This window comes from Pelodiscus sinensis, unplaced genomic scaffold (assembly GCF_049634645.1).
Source record: "Pelodiscus sinensis isolate JC-2024 unplaced genomic scaffold, ASM4963464v1 ctg64, whole genome shotgun sequence".
Taxonomy (NCBI): domain Eukaryota; kingdom Metazoa; phylum Chordata; order Testudines; family Trionychidae; genus Pelodiscus; species Pelodiscus sinensis.
In genome coordinates, this window is record NW_027466015.1 from 651,963 (window position 1) to 668,187 (window position 16,225).

General features: G+C 51.7%; 1 protein-coding gene across 18 annotated transcripts in view; it reads left to right on the forward strand.

Annotated features, from left to right (window-relative positions):
- LOC102446042 (IST1 homolog) overlaps nucleotides 1–16,225 on the forward strand; it is a 59,697-nt gene that overhangs the window by 18,894 nt on the left and 24,578 nt on the right. For 8 of the 18 annotated variants that reach the window (XM_075918217.1, XM_075918218.1, XM_075918216.1 and 5 more), the window contains one exon: nucleotides 5,588–8,907. In XM_075918217.1, the coding sequence (XP_075774332.1) occupies nucleotides 5,681–7,777 (2,097 nt within the window). In that variant the 5' untranslated portion in view covers nucleotides 5,588–5,680 and the 3' untranslated portion in view covers nucleotides 7,778–8,907. Of the gene's footprint in view, nucleotides 1–1,105; nucleotides 1,171–5,584; nucleotides 8,908–9,700; nucleotides 12,428–16,225 lie in introns of those variants that run through there. The other 10 variants (XM_075918227.1, XM_075918226.1, XM_075918228.1 and 7 more) reach the window with 4 other exon arrangements.

Below are 16,225 nucleotides of genomic sequence, written 5' to 3' on the forward strand. Positions count from 1 at the left end.
CCGCGTTTCCCAGAAACTCACCTACTCCACACAGATCAAACCCCTGGAAACAAACCAGGCTATTAGGAGCAATACACTGGCAACAGCAGTGTCTGTGTGGGGGCACATGAGAGACTGAGAGTGGGGAAACAGCACCAAAGGCAGAGGCTGGGGTAGAGATAAGGAAGTTGAGCCTCAAGGGAGAAAACAGGTTGCTCTGATTCTAATGCTCCAAACAGTTATCCGCCACTATCTTTGGCTTTCTTTTGTGGCTCTGGGTGCAGATACCAGTTCTGTATCTACTCAGGGCTCTCGTTATTTGTTCCAGATAGTTATTTGCTTAAGAAAGGGTACTAAGAAGATGATTGCCCAGCATGAAAGGTCTGACTTCAGCACAGCAACTAGATGATTTCCTGCATAGAGAATCAACCCAGGAAATAGCTGGAGTGAGCAGCTGAGGCAGGCTCTGGCCAAAATAGATATAACCTATTCCCAGGGTTCAAAGGTAGCCAGCCATGTTAGTTTGTTAATTTTATTATGACATAAGATTTCATAGGTTTCAGCTCACTTTACCAGATGCATGAAGGTGGGAAAAAGCAACAGATAGTAGGAGTACAGAGTAGGAATGTTCAAGAGTACTTATTTTTGTAAACATGTAACTGCTGAAATGTTCAGTGGTTACACGTTTACACTGGGGAAGGTAGGCTGGAGCTGGCGAGCACTGGCTCCCACCTCCTCCTCCACCCCACTACTTCTGTGGGAAGCAGCGGTGGGGTAGGGAGCTCTGCTGGAGCCAGCTTAAAAGCAGATTGTACATGTGCCCCATGCACCGACTTCCAACTCTGCCCCATCCTCTCCACTGATTCTGATAGAGGCCTTAGAGGGATGTGTGCATAACCATCCAGGTTAATCAGTGAACCCAGGCTTATCAGTTAACCGTGTACATGATTACACACTAACATACTAAAGAATTCCTGCTCAGCAGTGTCACGGTGCAGCCTGATTTTGCTTGAGGATGGCAACTTTCAAGTCTGTAACTGTATGTCCAGGGAGGTTAAGATATTCTCCCCCTGGTGTTTGTCACCATTCTCGTTTTCTGATTTGTGTCTCTTTATTTGTTGTGCAGAGACAGTCTGGTTTGTCAAATGTTCATGGCACTTGATAGCGCACATCAAGTTAGTACCTGTGCAGGTAAATGAGCCTTTGGTATGTCTGATGTGTTTAGGTCCTGTGATGGTGTTGCTAGGGAAGATGCGTGGACTGTGTTGGCAATGGGGTTTGTGGCAGTGCTTGGTTCCTGGATTAGTATGCTTGCTGTGGGGTGTATGGCTGGTGGGGAGTGCTGTTACAGGTTGGGGTGGATGTCTGAGAACTGGCCTGCTTTCCAGGGTCTGTGCGAGGGATTACACTGGACCTGTCAGCTTGGCTTAGGTACGCAACTCCAGCTACACAGAATATATAACTGGAGTTGGCTTACTATAAGCGAGCTTGGCGCTGTCCCGACAGTGGGAGGCTGACAGGAGTAAACACTCCCATTGGCTTCCCTTACTCCTCGCAAAAGCAGGAGCAGCAGACACTGGCAGGGACACCATCTGAATTGGATTTAATGAGTCTTAACTAGACTCGCTGAATCAAGCTCTGGAAAATCGATTGCTGTAGCGGCGATCTTTCATTGAGTGTAGACAACTTTTTCAAGGGATTTCTCGACACATAAATTGGATAAATGCTGCAAAATATTTAGTGATCATAAGACTCTTTTTGGAGGCCCTACAGAGTGCTTGGTGCTAGATAGATAGGTTCCTTTCCTGGAGAGCTCACGTGAACAAGATGCTTCAGATTATCTTGGAATGCTGCCATGGCGTAGGGAAGGGGAGTTTAGATGTTCTGGGAACTGGGGAAACTTTTGGGATAGGGGGAGCCTATAAAGGAAGGATGGGCTCCACCTAAACCAAAATGGCACCAGTTGATGGCACTTAAAATTAGAGGTCATAGAGCAGTTTTTAAACAAAGGACTGGGAAAAAGCTGACAGGTGCAGAGAAGCACATGGATGGGACTGACATTCCTTAGGAGAGGGTGTATATATAGTACAGAGGAGAGGATGGAAGACAAGATATGGGTAAGATCTGATGAGAAACAGTCAAATGAAAAAGAAACCCGTTCAATCAGTTTAGGTAATGGCAGACAGCTAAATAATGGCAAGTTTTTCAAGTGCTTGTATACAAAAGTCAGTAGCCTAAATAATAAAATAGGTGAACTAGAGTTTCTTGCATTGAGTAAGGTTATTGATAACAGGCATCACAGAAATTTGGTGGAATGAGGATGAACAATGGAACAGTCATACCAGAATACAAAATGTATCAGAAGGACAGAACAGGTCGTGCTGGTGGAGGATTAGCACTATACATGAAAGAAAACGGTAGATTCAAATAAAGTAAAAATCTTAAATGAACCAGACTCTTCCATAGAATCTCTATGGATAGTAGTAATTCCATGCTCTTATATGACTATAGCAGTAGGAATATATTACCGACCACCTGGCCAGGATGGTGACAGTGACTATGAAATGCCAAAGGTGATTAGTGAGGTTATAAAGATGATAAACTCAATGGGGGATTTCAGTTATCGCTATATTGACTGGGTACACATCACTTCAGGATGGGATGCAGAGAGAAAGTTTCTTGACACCTTAAATGATTGTTTCTTGGAGCAGCTAGTTCTGCAACTCACAAGGAGAGGCAATTCTTGATTTAGTCTTAACTGGAGCACAGGATCTGGTTCAAGAGGTGAATATAGCTGGACCGCTTGGAAATAGTGCCCATAATATAATAAAATTAAACATCCATTTGGTGGAAAAAACACCTAAACAGACCAACAGGGTGGCATAATTTCTGAAAGGTAACTACACAAAAAACAAGGAGGTTAGTTAAACAAATTCAAAGGTACAGTGCCAAAAGTAAAATTCCTGCAAGCTGCATGGAAATTTTACAAGGACGCCATAATATAAGCTTAATTTAAATGTATATCCCAAATTTAAAAAACACAGTAGGAGAACCAAAAAAGTGCCTTCGTGGCTTAAATAGCCAAGTAAATGAAGCAGTGAGAGAGCACTGTTTAAAAAGTAGAAGTTAAATCCTACTGAGGAAAATAAAGAGATCTTGGAGTCATTGTTGATAGTTGTTTGAAAACTTCCACTCACTTTGCAGCAGCAGTCAAAAAAGCAAACAGTGTTATGAATCATTTAAAAAAAGGGATAGAGAATAAGACAGAATATCTTATTCTCTCTCTAAAGCCGTGGTATGCGCACATCTTGAATACTGTGTACAGATGTTGTCACCTCATCTCAAAAAGATATCTTGGCATTGGAAAAAGTTCAGAAAAGGGCAACAAAAATGATGAGGTGGTTTAGAACAGGCATCACATGAAGAGATACAGGCAGTCCCCGGGTTACGTACAAGATAGGGACTGTAGGTTTGTTCAGTTGAATCTGTATGTAAGTCGGAACTGGCGTCAGCCGCTGCTGAAACTGATCAGTTTCAACCGCGGCTGAATCTAGATGCCAGTTCTGACTTACATACAGATTCAACTTAAGAAACCCAGGTATCCCCAAGTCAGCTGCTGCTAAAATTGATCAGCGGCTGATTCCAGGAAGCCTGGGGCAGAGCAACTCTGCCTTGGGCTTCCTGTAGTCAGCCACTGGTCAGTTTCAGCAGCGGCTGACTTGGGGACGCCTGGGGCAGAGCAGCTGGGGTGGTGCTGGGTTGCTCCAGTAGCGTGGCTCCTCAGCGCTACTGGAGCAACCCAGCAGCACCCCAGCTGCTCTGCCCCAGGCGTCCTGATTCAGCCGCTGCTGAAACTGACCAGCAGCGGCTGAATCAGATGCCTGGGGCAGAGCAGCTGGGGTGCTGCCGGGTTGGTTCAGAGCGGCGCTGCGGGGCCAACCCGGCAGCCCCCAGCTGCTCTACCTCAGGGGTAGGCAAGAAAAGCCTGGTCTGCTGGGGGGGGGCACTAGCTGCACACCCCCCCCAGCAGACCAGGGAGACGGGGAGCAAAGCCACGGAGCACGCCTGCAGCGGGACAGCCCAAGTGCGCCCGGGCTGTCCCGCTGTGGGTGTGCTCCAAGGCTTTGCTCCCCGTCTCCCTGCAGACCAGGGAGACGGGGAGCAGCTTTTCTCGCCCCGGAGGACGGGGGCGATGGACCGCGGCGCATCTGGGCGTCCGCCGCTCCCGTCCTCCGGGGCAAGAAAAGCCCCGTTCGTAACTGCGGATCCGACATAAGTCGGATCCGCGTAACTCGGGGACTGCCTGTATTAAAAACTCAGACATTTCAGTTTAAAAAAGAGGAGACGGGGAGAGGATATGATAGAATTCTCTAAAATCATGACTGGTATGGAGGAAGTAAATAAATAAAAGTCAAGTATTTGTTCCCATAACATAAGAACGAGGGGTCACCAAATGAAATTAATAGGTAGCAGGTTTAAAATAAACAAAAGGAAGTATTTCTTCATGCAACACACAGTCAACCTGTGGAACTCGCTGCTGGAGGATGTGGTGAAGGTCAGCACTTTAACAGGGTTTTAAAAAGATCTGGATAAATTCATGAAAGTTAGGTCCATCAGTACTTATTAGCCAGGAAGGAGAGGGATGGTGTCCCTAGCCTGTGTTTGTCAGAGGCTGGGGGGAATGGGTGACTGGGGAGGTATCACTATATGTTTGCCTGTTCTGTTCATTCCCTCTGGGGCACCTGCACTGGCCGCTGGCCGTAGACAGGACACTGGGCTAGATGAGGATTTAGTCTGACCCAGTGTGGCCCCTCTCATGTTCATGGTGAAAAAGCTCTGGAGAAGAAATGTTTGCTATGGCACTTTAGGCATTTGATTTGCTGAACAGAGTCTCTTCCAGGGATGGGAGTGAGAACAGTACCAGAGAGAGGCTGTTCTGGTAGTGGGTCCTGTGTACCTTAACCCAGCTCCAGAGCATGAAGCTCTGCTCCCCCTCCCTGCGGGCTGTCTGTGCTGAGAGGGCACTTCCCCCTCCCTGCGGGCTGTCTGTGCTGGGAGGGGGGCTTCCGCCTTTCCCCTCCCTGCGGGCTGTCTGTGCTGAGGGGATGCTTCCCTCCTCCCTGCGGGCTGTCTGTGCTGGGAGGGGGGCTTCCCCCTTGCCCTCCCTGCGGGCTGTCTGTGCTGAGGGCACTTTCCCCCATTGCTTCCCCCCATTTCTCCCTCTCATGGGCTGTCTGTGCTGGGGGGTGCTTTTCACAATGGGCTGTCTGTGCTGGTGGGGCACTTCCCCCCCACCCCTCCTCCCGCTTGGGCTGTCCGTGCTAGGGGATATTCCCCCACCCCCCCATGGGCTGTCTGCCCTGGCATGGGGGTACACACTTCCCCTTTCCACTCTGTGAGGAAGGGGAGTTTTTTTCCCCTGTCTGGATGACTCTGGTGTTGTCCTCAGTCTGCTTTCTCCTAGCCTTTGCTCCGCTCCGCTTTCTCCTCCCCTTTCACTTCTGGTTTCTGTGCTGTCAGAAGGAGGCTCCCTAGCCACTCTGCCTTACTTGGACACTTGCGGCGTGGGCCCTGCTGGCTTCTCACTTCTCCCTTTGTTCCTCAGCAGATGAGGCTGTGGCAGCCAGCGCAGAGCAGCCCTTGCTGATGCCCACATGAGGAAGCAGTGCCATTTAGTCCTCCTGGGACGCCGCAAAGCAATATGAAACCTGTTCATGAGAGAAGCCAGGAATGCCTTCCCCCAAAGAAACGAGACCTCCCTGTCACCAGCGAGGATGTGGGGAGGGTAGCCGGCTGCTCTACCAACCACACGCCGGTGAGCGATGCCCCCGAGTGGTGCAGGGGTGTCGTGGTGACTGGGCAGAGCCCGACACCGTTACGCTACGGCCTTGGCAGTGATGGTGCTGAAGCCGTAGCTGGCCTGACTGTGGATCAATATGGCATGCTGTACAAAGTGGCTGTGCCTCCAGCCACCTTCTCTCCCACTGGCCTCCACCCAGTTGTGAACATGAGTCCTCTGCCCCCGAGCTTTAATGTAACCTCTTCCCTGATCCAGCATCCAGGGATTCCATATCCTCCCATCCACTATGCTCAGATTCCCTCTACATCGCTGCAGTTCATAGGGTCCCACTACACAGTGCCCTATGCTGTCCCCCCCAGCTTCCTCCCTAGCCCTGTTCTATCCCCATCTGCCAGCCTCCCCACCTCCCATGTTCCCCGCTTTGTGCCATATGCCTCTCTCTTGGCAGAGGAAAGCCCTCCTTCCCCACAGACTACCTCTCCTGCCCACACTTTCAGCAAAGCTGCCTCTGCCCTCTCCCCTCCCGGCCACATGCAGCACCATGCTGGAGTCCAGCCGCTGGACATCACACAGAGCAGAGTTCCTGTCTATTACCAGATGTCTCGGCTCCCACCAGGCTATTCACCATACGAGGCCTCCGCTGTGGAGGGGAGCCCAGAGCCGCCTCTGCAAGAGAGTCCCCTGAGCTCAGAGGTTGCCTCTGCCAATGGGGGACAGGGACATCTGGAGCCCAGTGTGGTGAGGCGGACCAGTGAGGCATTGGCCTCTGCCAGCAATAAAGCTGCCGGCCCGCTGCCGGGGGCTGCAGTGCAGTGTGTGGTGGACGGGCAGCTCCTTTCTGGTTATCAGACTCGGAGGACAGAGGACTCTGTGCCGGCTCACAGAAACACGCCAGACACGGACTTGGAGGTGCAGAGAGTGGTTGGCGTGCTGGCGGCTCAGGATTATTCCATTCTGACCGCCCGGAGGAAGGATGGCCCGAGCCCCTTGAACCTCTGCCATACTGTCCCTGGTCAGCAGGGGGAGCCACGGGGCTTGCTGAGAGAGCCAGTGGAAACAGCTGAGAAAAGTCAGGCCAGGTGTCCATACGTGGTGGCCCCTGAGGAGCTAGGGAGAGACAGGCCGTTACCCAAAGGAATGGTGATAGCCAATGGCAGGCCAGTCTTGGTGCGTATTGGCTCTGAGCCCATCAGGTCTTCTGCTTCAGAACCCCTGATGAGCCAGAGTCCAGATGCACAGGCTTGCGGAAGCTCCCGGGGCAAGGACTCAGCCCCGTTGCAGCCCCCCAGCGCCTCAAATCTGCCCTCCCATTTCATGAAAGGAGCCATCATCCAGCTGGCCACAGGGGAGCTGAAGAGGGTGGAAGACCTGCAGACACAGGACTTTGTGCGGAGCGCGGAGGTGAGCGGGGGCCTGAAGATTGACTCCAGCACAGTGGTGGATATCCAGGAGAGCCAGTGGCCCGGGTTTGTCACCTTGCATTTTGTGGTTGGGGAGCAGCAGAGTAAAGTGAGCATTGACGTCCCCCCCGAGCATCCCTTCTTCGTGTATGGCCAGGGCTGGTCCTCTTGTAGCCCAGGGCGGGCCGCTCAGCTCTTTGCTCTGCCATGTCACAGGCTGCAGGTGGGTGATGTCTGCATATCAATCAGCTTGCAGAGCTTGAATGGCAGCTCGGTGTCTCAGGCTAACTGCCCTCTTGCAGGCCAGCTGGTGCCTGCCAGAGAGAGGCCTGAGAGAACAGTTCAGGGACCCAGAGAGCCGCCTCCATCTGACAGAGCCAGTGAGAGGAAGAATCAGACAGAAAGGGAGAGTGCAGCCCAAGTGTCCTGTGCCGAGTCCTCCCAGCCTGCCCCAGGGGCTCAGCACTGCTGGACAGCCCCAGGCTTCCAAAGATACAGTGTGCAGGGGGAGGAGTCTCGGCCCTCCCTGCTCCGCCCCTCTTTCATTCCACAGGAGGTCAAGCTGTCTATCGAAGGGCGCTCTAATGCAGGGAAGTGATCTCTGTGAGGCCATGACCTGGGACGTCACCTGTGAGTGAGCCTCACCTTTATCAGGTGGAAAATTTGCACAGACTGGGTGGTGGGTTCACCAGCGAGGCTGCTCTTTGCCATGTTGAGCTGGGTTTGCTCTAGTTGGTCACCAAGGAATCTAGAGGGCTCCAGTCCTCAGGGAGCAGCAGCAGTGAGCTAGGTAAGGATGTGGTGGTGAAGCGTGGCTCTAGACGCATTCCAGGGGTTGGAACTCAGTGCCTGAGTTTCCTGCAGGGCAGGGTCAGAGCATTCAGGATGAGTGGGGAAGCCAAAAAGGGCAGACCCCAAAAGCCACAGCTTAAGGTAGCAGATAAAATCTCTCAAGTTCTTATTCCTCTTTTCGTGGTGGGCAGGGGGGAGTTCCCACTGGGATTCAGGGGACACTGCTCCCAGCACCCCCTTTCTTCACACATGCACTTTAAAAGGTAACTTCTTCACAAATGGAGCTGTTTGTGAGGTGGGGGGAGATGCAGGTGCTGCTCTGGTGGCCTCTGCTTGATGTGTCTCCTCCACTGAATCCTATTGAGCTTTCTACTAGCAAAGCAGCTGTAGAAAATGAGACTGCCGTGAATACTAGAAATTGGAGCGGAAGGTCCTAGAGGATGGGTAGCAAGTATTGAACAGGGAACTGGGGAAGGGCCTATGGCAGCTTGGATGGGATATGAGTTGTAGTTAATTCTCATCTATACAGATACCTACATAACTATTTGTCACCAAAGCAAAGTTTAATTACAGCATGTCCTAGTGGGGTGATACTCAGACTGAAGCATGAGTATCTGTCAGCTCTTTGCAGCACATGATATTTAAAAAGTGTGATGTAATTATTAGCCAATCAGGATATTTTTACTGTACTAACCAATTGTAGAATACTTGGTCAGTCATTTTGCTGTGAGAGAAAACTATACAAGTATATTTTATACGCATACACACACACACACGCAGACATTTATGAAGAATAATATGAATAACGAATCAGTGAGTTCACACTAGAGTGGCTCTTTTGGGTAACATTGATCGCTAATTTAGCTCCTGGACTGCTGAGGTCTGAGTATCGCTCTCCTAGTTGCAATTGCTGTAATAAAGGTTATATGAAGACTACGTTTTAAAGTGTTCTTTGCATGGTTATAACTTGCTAAAATAATTTCCTTTTGGATTTAAACCTTCCATTCCCGGATTCAGCCTATATCTGAATTGTGGAGGTAGAGGGGAATGCTTTTAAGTTGTCCTTTAGACGTGGATGAAAGTATATTCTTCCACCTTGAAAATCCTGACACTTGCGTGCATCAGTAAATCAAAATCGGCTGAATGGTACCAGACAAATTTCCTGGTGGCTAATCCCTCCTTCCAGGGTAACTTGTTAACTATGACAATTATACACAATAGAAAAATGAGTGTGGAGGCATGATACGAAAGTTTCACTAAGTGTAGCATCTCTACTAATTGCAGGATGGTGGCAGGCATAACGTGCTATATCTTTGGACAGCTTTGTAGGTGTTCTTTTACACTGGATGTTCTGGTGCTTCATTGTGGAGTTGCACTGAAATCGAGAGATGACTCTCTTAAAGGAGGGTGTGTGGAAGTATTTCGTATTTGACTCTGGTAGTAACACTCCGTCCACGTGAAGGTACTTGTACTCCTGTTAACTTGCTCACTCTGGGCATCGACAGCACAGGAAGAAACTGACTAGGCCAGCCAGGCAGTGAGAATAAGAGCACGTTCACTTTGGCACATCCAGACTTTTGTGTATTCATCATTGTATCCCAGCCAACAGCTGGTGTCCTGGGAACATGCCTGTGTGGGGGTTAGTGTGTACAAGGAGTGCATGCACCTCAGGCTGCTGGCTGGGTTCCTGATGCTTGTTTCACATCTTGCTTTCTCCTTTTTTCCTCAGTCTCCACCTTCCCAAGCATGGCTGCCTGCTGCTATTAGGTGCGATTTTTATACTGCCTCCCTGAATAGCGTGGGGTCACCTTCAGCTGCTGAACAGTCCCTACACCGTTCGTCTTCCTCCCCAGCAGTCACTGTTCTGCTGAGCCTGCTGTAGCCGTAGCCACTAACAGATCTGTGTCCACATTCCCCTGGACGTGCCCCCGAGCAAGTTGGCACTGGCACATGTGCACTTTGTGGAACTCGGCGAGGCAATAAGAAGGGTAGAGGCTCTGCAGAATGTTCCTTCACCTGGCATCTCTGCCCGTGTCCCTAGAACACCCCATGCCTGCCCTTGTGTCTCTCCCCAAGGCAAGCAGGTGCTTTCCCTGCCTTGCTCCTGAGTTGGGCTGATGTCCGGAAGGTGCCCTAGACCTGCGGCAGTGTAGCCTCACCCAAGACCCCCCAGAGCACAGATCCAAGCTGTCTTCCCTTTTCTCTGGGCCCTGGCTGTACAGGCTGCAGCTCCCTCTGACCAATATGCCTAAAACCAAAATAACACTTTCTTCCTGGGAAACTTTGGCTTCCCTTGGCGGCAGCGGCAGAGAGGACCGGTGTTTGCACAGCACCTTTGGGCTGTGACACAGATGGGCCACTCCTCAGGTGCTGGGCTTCTCATCACACTTCTTCCCTGGCATTTCACTTACATGTCACCCTCTTGAGTCTCCTGCAGGAAAATCCTGGTGGTGACACTGGCTTGTCCCGAGTCGCCTGCATGTTGCATGTGGCCCAGGCCCCGTGGGCTGAGGTCAGAGGTACAGGAAATGCAAATGGGCTGGTGGTGTGCAGAGGGAGGCGATGTGAGCAGTGGAGCAGCTGTGTGTGTACTAAATACAGAAGCCCCTTTGGCCCTCTTGGATAGGGCTTTGAAGAGTGTGCTTCATGCACCCGTCTCCTTCGCTGTGCTCTGTCAGACGCCGACTCCTTCGAAGCCAACTACAGCCAGGCTAATCGGTTGGCTGTGGGGTGGACCATCTGTCCCACAGTTTGCTCTTCACCTTTTGCCACCTGACCACCAGTCTGTCCTGCCGCCTGCTGGCGTATCTCGGCCAAGCACAGCTGCCCTGAACGAAGCCAGTGACCTTTCTCAGTGCTTTCCTCTTCTGCCTAGTTCAGCAAGTCCAATCTACCTGGCACTCTTCTACCCTGGATCCTTATGCCCCATGGAGGCCACATCCCAAGGAGAGGACTAGCTAGGACACTGCACTTACTCCGGAAGCAGGGAAGGGAAAGGGAACACGGGAGCTGCCTTGGCCCTGGCTGGTGAGGTGCCCGGACAGTCAGCAGTCTCTCCTCACTGGTTCTGGGCTGCCGGCGGGTTTCAGGAAAGTCTGGAGGTGGTAAGTGTGGGAGAAGCTGAGAGGAGTGCGTGTGGAGGAGCCCAGGGCAGAGCCTGCTGGGATTCTGTGGTTTGCAGGATGGGATGACCTGCACGAGGTTCCAGCCTGAGCTGTCTGCAGGGCTTCTGTCTTGGTGGGGGAAAGGGGGAGAGTTGCCAGAGCAATAAGGTGTTTCTGCTGTTACACTACAGAGGGAAGGAGAGCTGGTAGCCTCAGCCTCCCCTGGGTTCCTCAGGCACATCTTCCCTGCCGGGCTCACAGGGAAACTCTGGGAAGATTCCAGAATATGCAATAACGGGGCTCTGCAGCCAGCTGTTCCATCTCCTGACTCGGTCCAGGGGAGCGCTGCTCAGCAGAGACCAGGCTGGCTGCTAGGGTGTCCGCTGTTTCCCCAGGGGCAGGGGACAAGGTCTGAGTGACAACTCCCCGTACTCCCAGACTATGCAGAGGGGGCCCTGGCGACACAGGAGGGGTGCTGCAGAGGGAGCCCTTCCTAGCAGGGGCACTGGTGAAAAGCACTTTTCACATTGAGCGGTTGTTCCATTCCATCCCTTTCGTTCCCTGGTAGAGACGTACAAGTCCCACGCGCTTCACAGGGTTCTGTGTGCTAGGTGCAGCAGCGCTCGTCAGACTCTGTCTCTTGGCGGTGCAGGGCCTGGCATGGGAAGGGGGCTGCTCAGATGGCTCCGAAGCATGTTGTGTACAGGGCATGCTCTTGCTGCCAGGAATGTGTGCACGGAGGGCGCCCCCCCGGCCGCATTCAATATCTGTGCATAGTGAGGTGCAGCCCCTACAACCCTTGCCTTGCATGCTAGACCCGTGACACAGGGTATAACCCAGTTTGTTGCCATGTGCTTAGCACCTTACGGTCCAGGGCAGGACCGTGCGTACATTGGGCTTTGGGGTCTCCAAGTAGGGAAGTGCCACACTGGGGAAATGGGCTGGGCTGGCCCACAGCTAGGTAGTGTAGATAAGTACTCAACCCGCAGCTATAATCCCCAGTTATGTAATGGCTGTATTGACATGTAACCAGCTGCATTGTATCTAAAGCCTTAGAACTAGGCAGGTGCTCCCCTCCAGCCCTGTCCCATCTTTAACAAAGCATTAATAATTCGAAGGATAATCTCTATTTTGTTGTGCTTTTTTGTAACTGTTTGAAATAAATCAATTTGTACTGTATATTTGTACTCTTGGTGAGATCCTTTCCTGTTTTCCCCTTGGAAGTCTGTACTTGGCTACACACAGATTGTATTTTTATTGTTAATGCTCTTCTTATGAATATTGCATTTAACTCGTTGACTATGTAAACACAGTATATATCTATATATCTATATATAAACCAATAGCTTTTCCTTCTGTGTTTGCGCCTTGCTTCTCTGTGGCACCGATGCTTCTGTGCGCATTTGAGTGCAGGCGCCTCAGCTACGAGGTGATCTGGGAGCTGACAATGCAAGGGGAAGAGGCTGGAGCCAGCTGGTAAACATGGCTTACGATTAGCGTGTGTTCAGACCCTCTGCACCGTACACCCAGTTCCTGCAGCCATTCCTCTAGGCTAGCCCTGATCAGTGGCAATGCCATATGCACCGTGGGGCAGCAGGAATAACCCTAGTTGCCTCCAGTTCAGAACCAAATTAGCCAGGACGTTTACAGAGCATGTACACGCAGGCAGCAGCATGTTTTTCTAGTGGTGGTGCACATCTGTGTGCGCCTTGGTGAATATAGCAAACTTTATTCCTCACAGGGAGACAATACAGGACAAAATGGATCTGAGCGGGCCCAGAGAGGCAGGGTTTGCTCCTGGAGCAGTGACCTGCTGGGGCAAAGAAGTGTATCTCAACTGAAGGTAACAGTGTCACTCACAGGGCCATGGCCAAACAGAACAATGTATTCACTTCGCAACAGAGTCGATCAGGGCTAGGTTCTTTTCTTAATCATACGTCACTGCTCTGAGCTAGTACTGCCCAACGGTTACACAGCTACTGCAAACCGACACCATAGGCAAGGCAGAGCAATGCATAAGAGAGTCACAGGCACTTAGAAATGCTTCAGTCTGCGGGGAGTCCTGGTCCTGCCACCTTGTACCAGGCCGCAGTAGACGTGGCTCCAGCCGGGGGAATCCAAGGCACCCTCTGAGGTCTAGGTCCTTTTTGAGCCTGACTGGGCACAGGACTCCCTATGCTCCAGGGCTATGTCTTCACTTGTGGCTTCTTGTGCAAGTATGGCCGTTCTTGCGCAAGAAACCGCAGAGCATCTACACTGCTCGCCCGCTCTTGCGCAAGGAAATTTACAGTGCGGCGTGGCGAGAGAGGGCTCCTTGCGCAAGAGCTATGCTCTTTTTTTGACAGGTGTAAGCCCTCCTGCGCAGGAGGGCAGTGTGGACACTCAGCAGGGGTTTCTTGCGCAAGAAAGCCCTGGGGCTAAAATGGCCATCAGAGCTTTTTTGTGCAAGAGAGCGTCCACACTGCCATGGGCGCTCTTGCGCAAAAGCACAGCACGTACATGGCAGTGTGGACGTGTTCTTGCACAAGAAACCGCGAGTGTAAACATAGCCCAGTTGTTTAGTGGGTGTGCACACTGGTTCAGTGCCACTCAACATTCTCCTGAGCTGAGCCTGAGGTCAGGCTTGTTCACTGGTTAGTAGTTTCCCAGCTCAAGTGCGTGGGTTAGAGCTGCTAAGGGCCAGCTGCTGTTTGCACTTGCCGGGTCCCAGGCTATGTACTTCAAGGATGGAACGGTTCATCCCGGGCCTGCTCAGCTGCAGGACCCACGTGACAAACAGGAGTTTTGGCAGGCTGCCACACCCATGATTAGTGCAGAAAGGAAGCATTAAATCAATGGTTCTCAATGCACTCTGAACCACTCCTGTCCACAGCTGCCTCCCAGGTGGGCTGCAGCTCGAGCTCAGCCCCCCATCCTCCTCCACGCAGCAGGGAGCCAGTGCTGCTGTGAGACTTGGAGGTGGGGGCATGGAGATCCAGCAAGCCCTGGCTGGGATGATGGAGTTAGGGTTGGTCCTGCTTCAGGCAGGCAGCTGGACTCGATGACCTGAGATCTCTCCCAGCCCTGGATTCTATGGTTCTGTGACCTGGTTCCACTCAAGTGCCCTCGGTGCCCCCCAAGAGCTGTCCTGGCTCCTCGCCTGCCACCACTGGATAACAGAGGGAGGCTGTGCAGAGTCAGCATGTGTCCTCCCCAGTGGGATTGGGCCCCTGCATGCACATGTGCTGCTGCTGCTCCGTCCACCCCTGCCAACATACAGGGACTGCCTGGAAGCAGCCACCACTGTGCAAAATGGGCAGGAGGGATCTGGCTTGTCGGGGGCTGGGGGCTGATGAGGGGGCTGGGTCCAAGGAGACAGTAGGGCTATGTCTATACTGGTGGCTTCTCGCACAAGAAGGCTTGCACAAGAACACGTCCACACTACCATGTGTGCACTGTGCTTTTGCGCAAAAGCGCCCATGGCAGTGTGGACGCTCTCTTGCGCAAGAAATCCCTGCCGAGCGTCCGCACTGCCCTCTTGCGCAAGAGCTTACACCTGATAAAAAGTAACTCTTGCCCAAGGAGCCTTCTCTTATCACACCGTACTGTAAATTTACTTGCACAAGAGCGGGTGGGTGGGCAGTGTAGATGCTCTGCAGATTCTTGCACAAGAACGGCTGTACTTGTGCAATAACCTGCCAGTGTAGACCTAGCCTAGGGAGGGGAAGACTCTGGGGGAGCTATGTGGGGGGGCTGGGGCAGGGGGAAGCAATGGGGTAGGGGTGGGAGCTAGGGTGAGGAGGCAATGGGAGACTTGAGGACTGGGTTGTGATGGGGTCAGGTTCAGAGATTGTAGGACCTGGGGCTACATGGTAAAGTGACCCCTCCTCACAGGCAAGGCTGTGCAAGGAGCAGACCCTGGGAACTGCCCACAGCTTGACCCATGCCAGAAAGCGGAGCACAGATGGACAGAGCGCAAGCCCTGGACTGATGCAGGGGGAGAGCAGGCCTGGCCTGCTCTCAGGGAGGACAAGGATGCCCAGGTCAGTCTGTTGCTCTGAAATCACCCCCTGCTCTAACTAACTAGTTTCTCTCCCCCCCCCCCCCCCCCACCGGGGACAGACCATCAACCCCTTTGCATCATGTCAGGGAACTGAGGTCAGCACCAACCAACAGTCCTTCCTGACACCCATTGAACGACTGTGCAGTGCTGCTTTTACACAGTTCCACCCCAGAGGTGGCTGTATCTCAGCACTCAGCAGGGGAGCCTGCTTAAACAACTCCCTTCCCCCTCCCCAGACCCACTGCTTCTCTGCATCAAAAAACAGGACTATGTAGCACTTTAAAGACTAACAAGATGGTTTATTAGATTATGAGCTTTCGTGGACCAGACCCACTTCCTCAGATCAAATAATGGAAGAAAATAGTCACAACCATATATACCAAAGGATACAATTTAAAAAAATGAACACATATGAAAAGGACAAACCAAATTTCAGAACAGAAGGGAGATTTGGGGGGGGGGGGGGGAGGCAAATGTCTGTGAGCTAATGATATTAGAGGTGATAATTGGGGAAGCTATCTTTGTAATGGGTAAGATAATTAGAGTCTTTATTCAAACTTAGGCGTAAAGTATCGAATTTAAGCATGAATGACAGTTCAGAGGATTCTCTGCATCAAGTGAGAGATCCCTGTGTCACCAGCCCTAGTGCAGTGTTTCTCAACCTTTTTTTATATAAAGTACCCTCCTTTTAAAAACAAAATTACAAGTACCCCCAGTACCTACAGTTTTCAGACTCTCAACATGTTTTTCTACCATTGCAGCACATTTGTTTAAACAACTTAATCCTAGGCAGGCGGGCAATGACATTTTTGGGTGTAAAAAGGACAAAAACAATAAAGCGCTGTAAAATGTAAACCAAAAATTCAGTTTTCTCCACATCAGTTGTTGTCGTACCCCCTAAGGGTACTCGTGTCACTGGTCGAGAAACGCTGCCCTAGTGTCAATGCTGCACAGTCCCTGGCTGTCTCATAGCCTGTGACGCGTCCCGGAGAGTCCTGCCGTGGAGGGGACCCTGGGAGCCAACATCTCTGGCAGAGTAAATGAGCTGGACAGTCATGGGAGTGGGGAGCCCAGGAGGGAGCTGAGCTCCCTCCCCGCCCACTGAGGG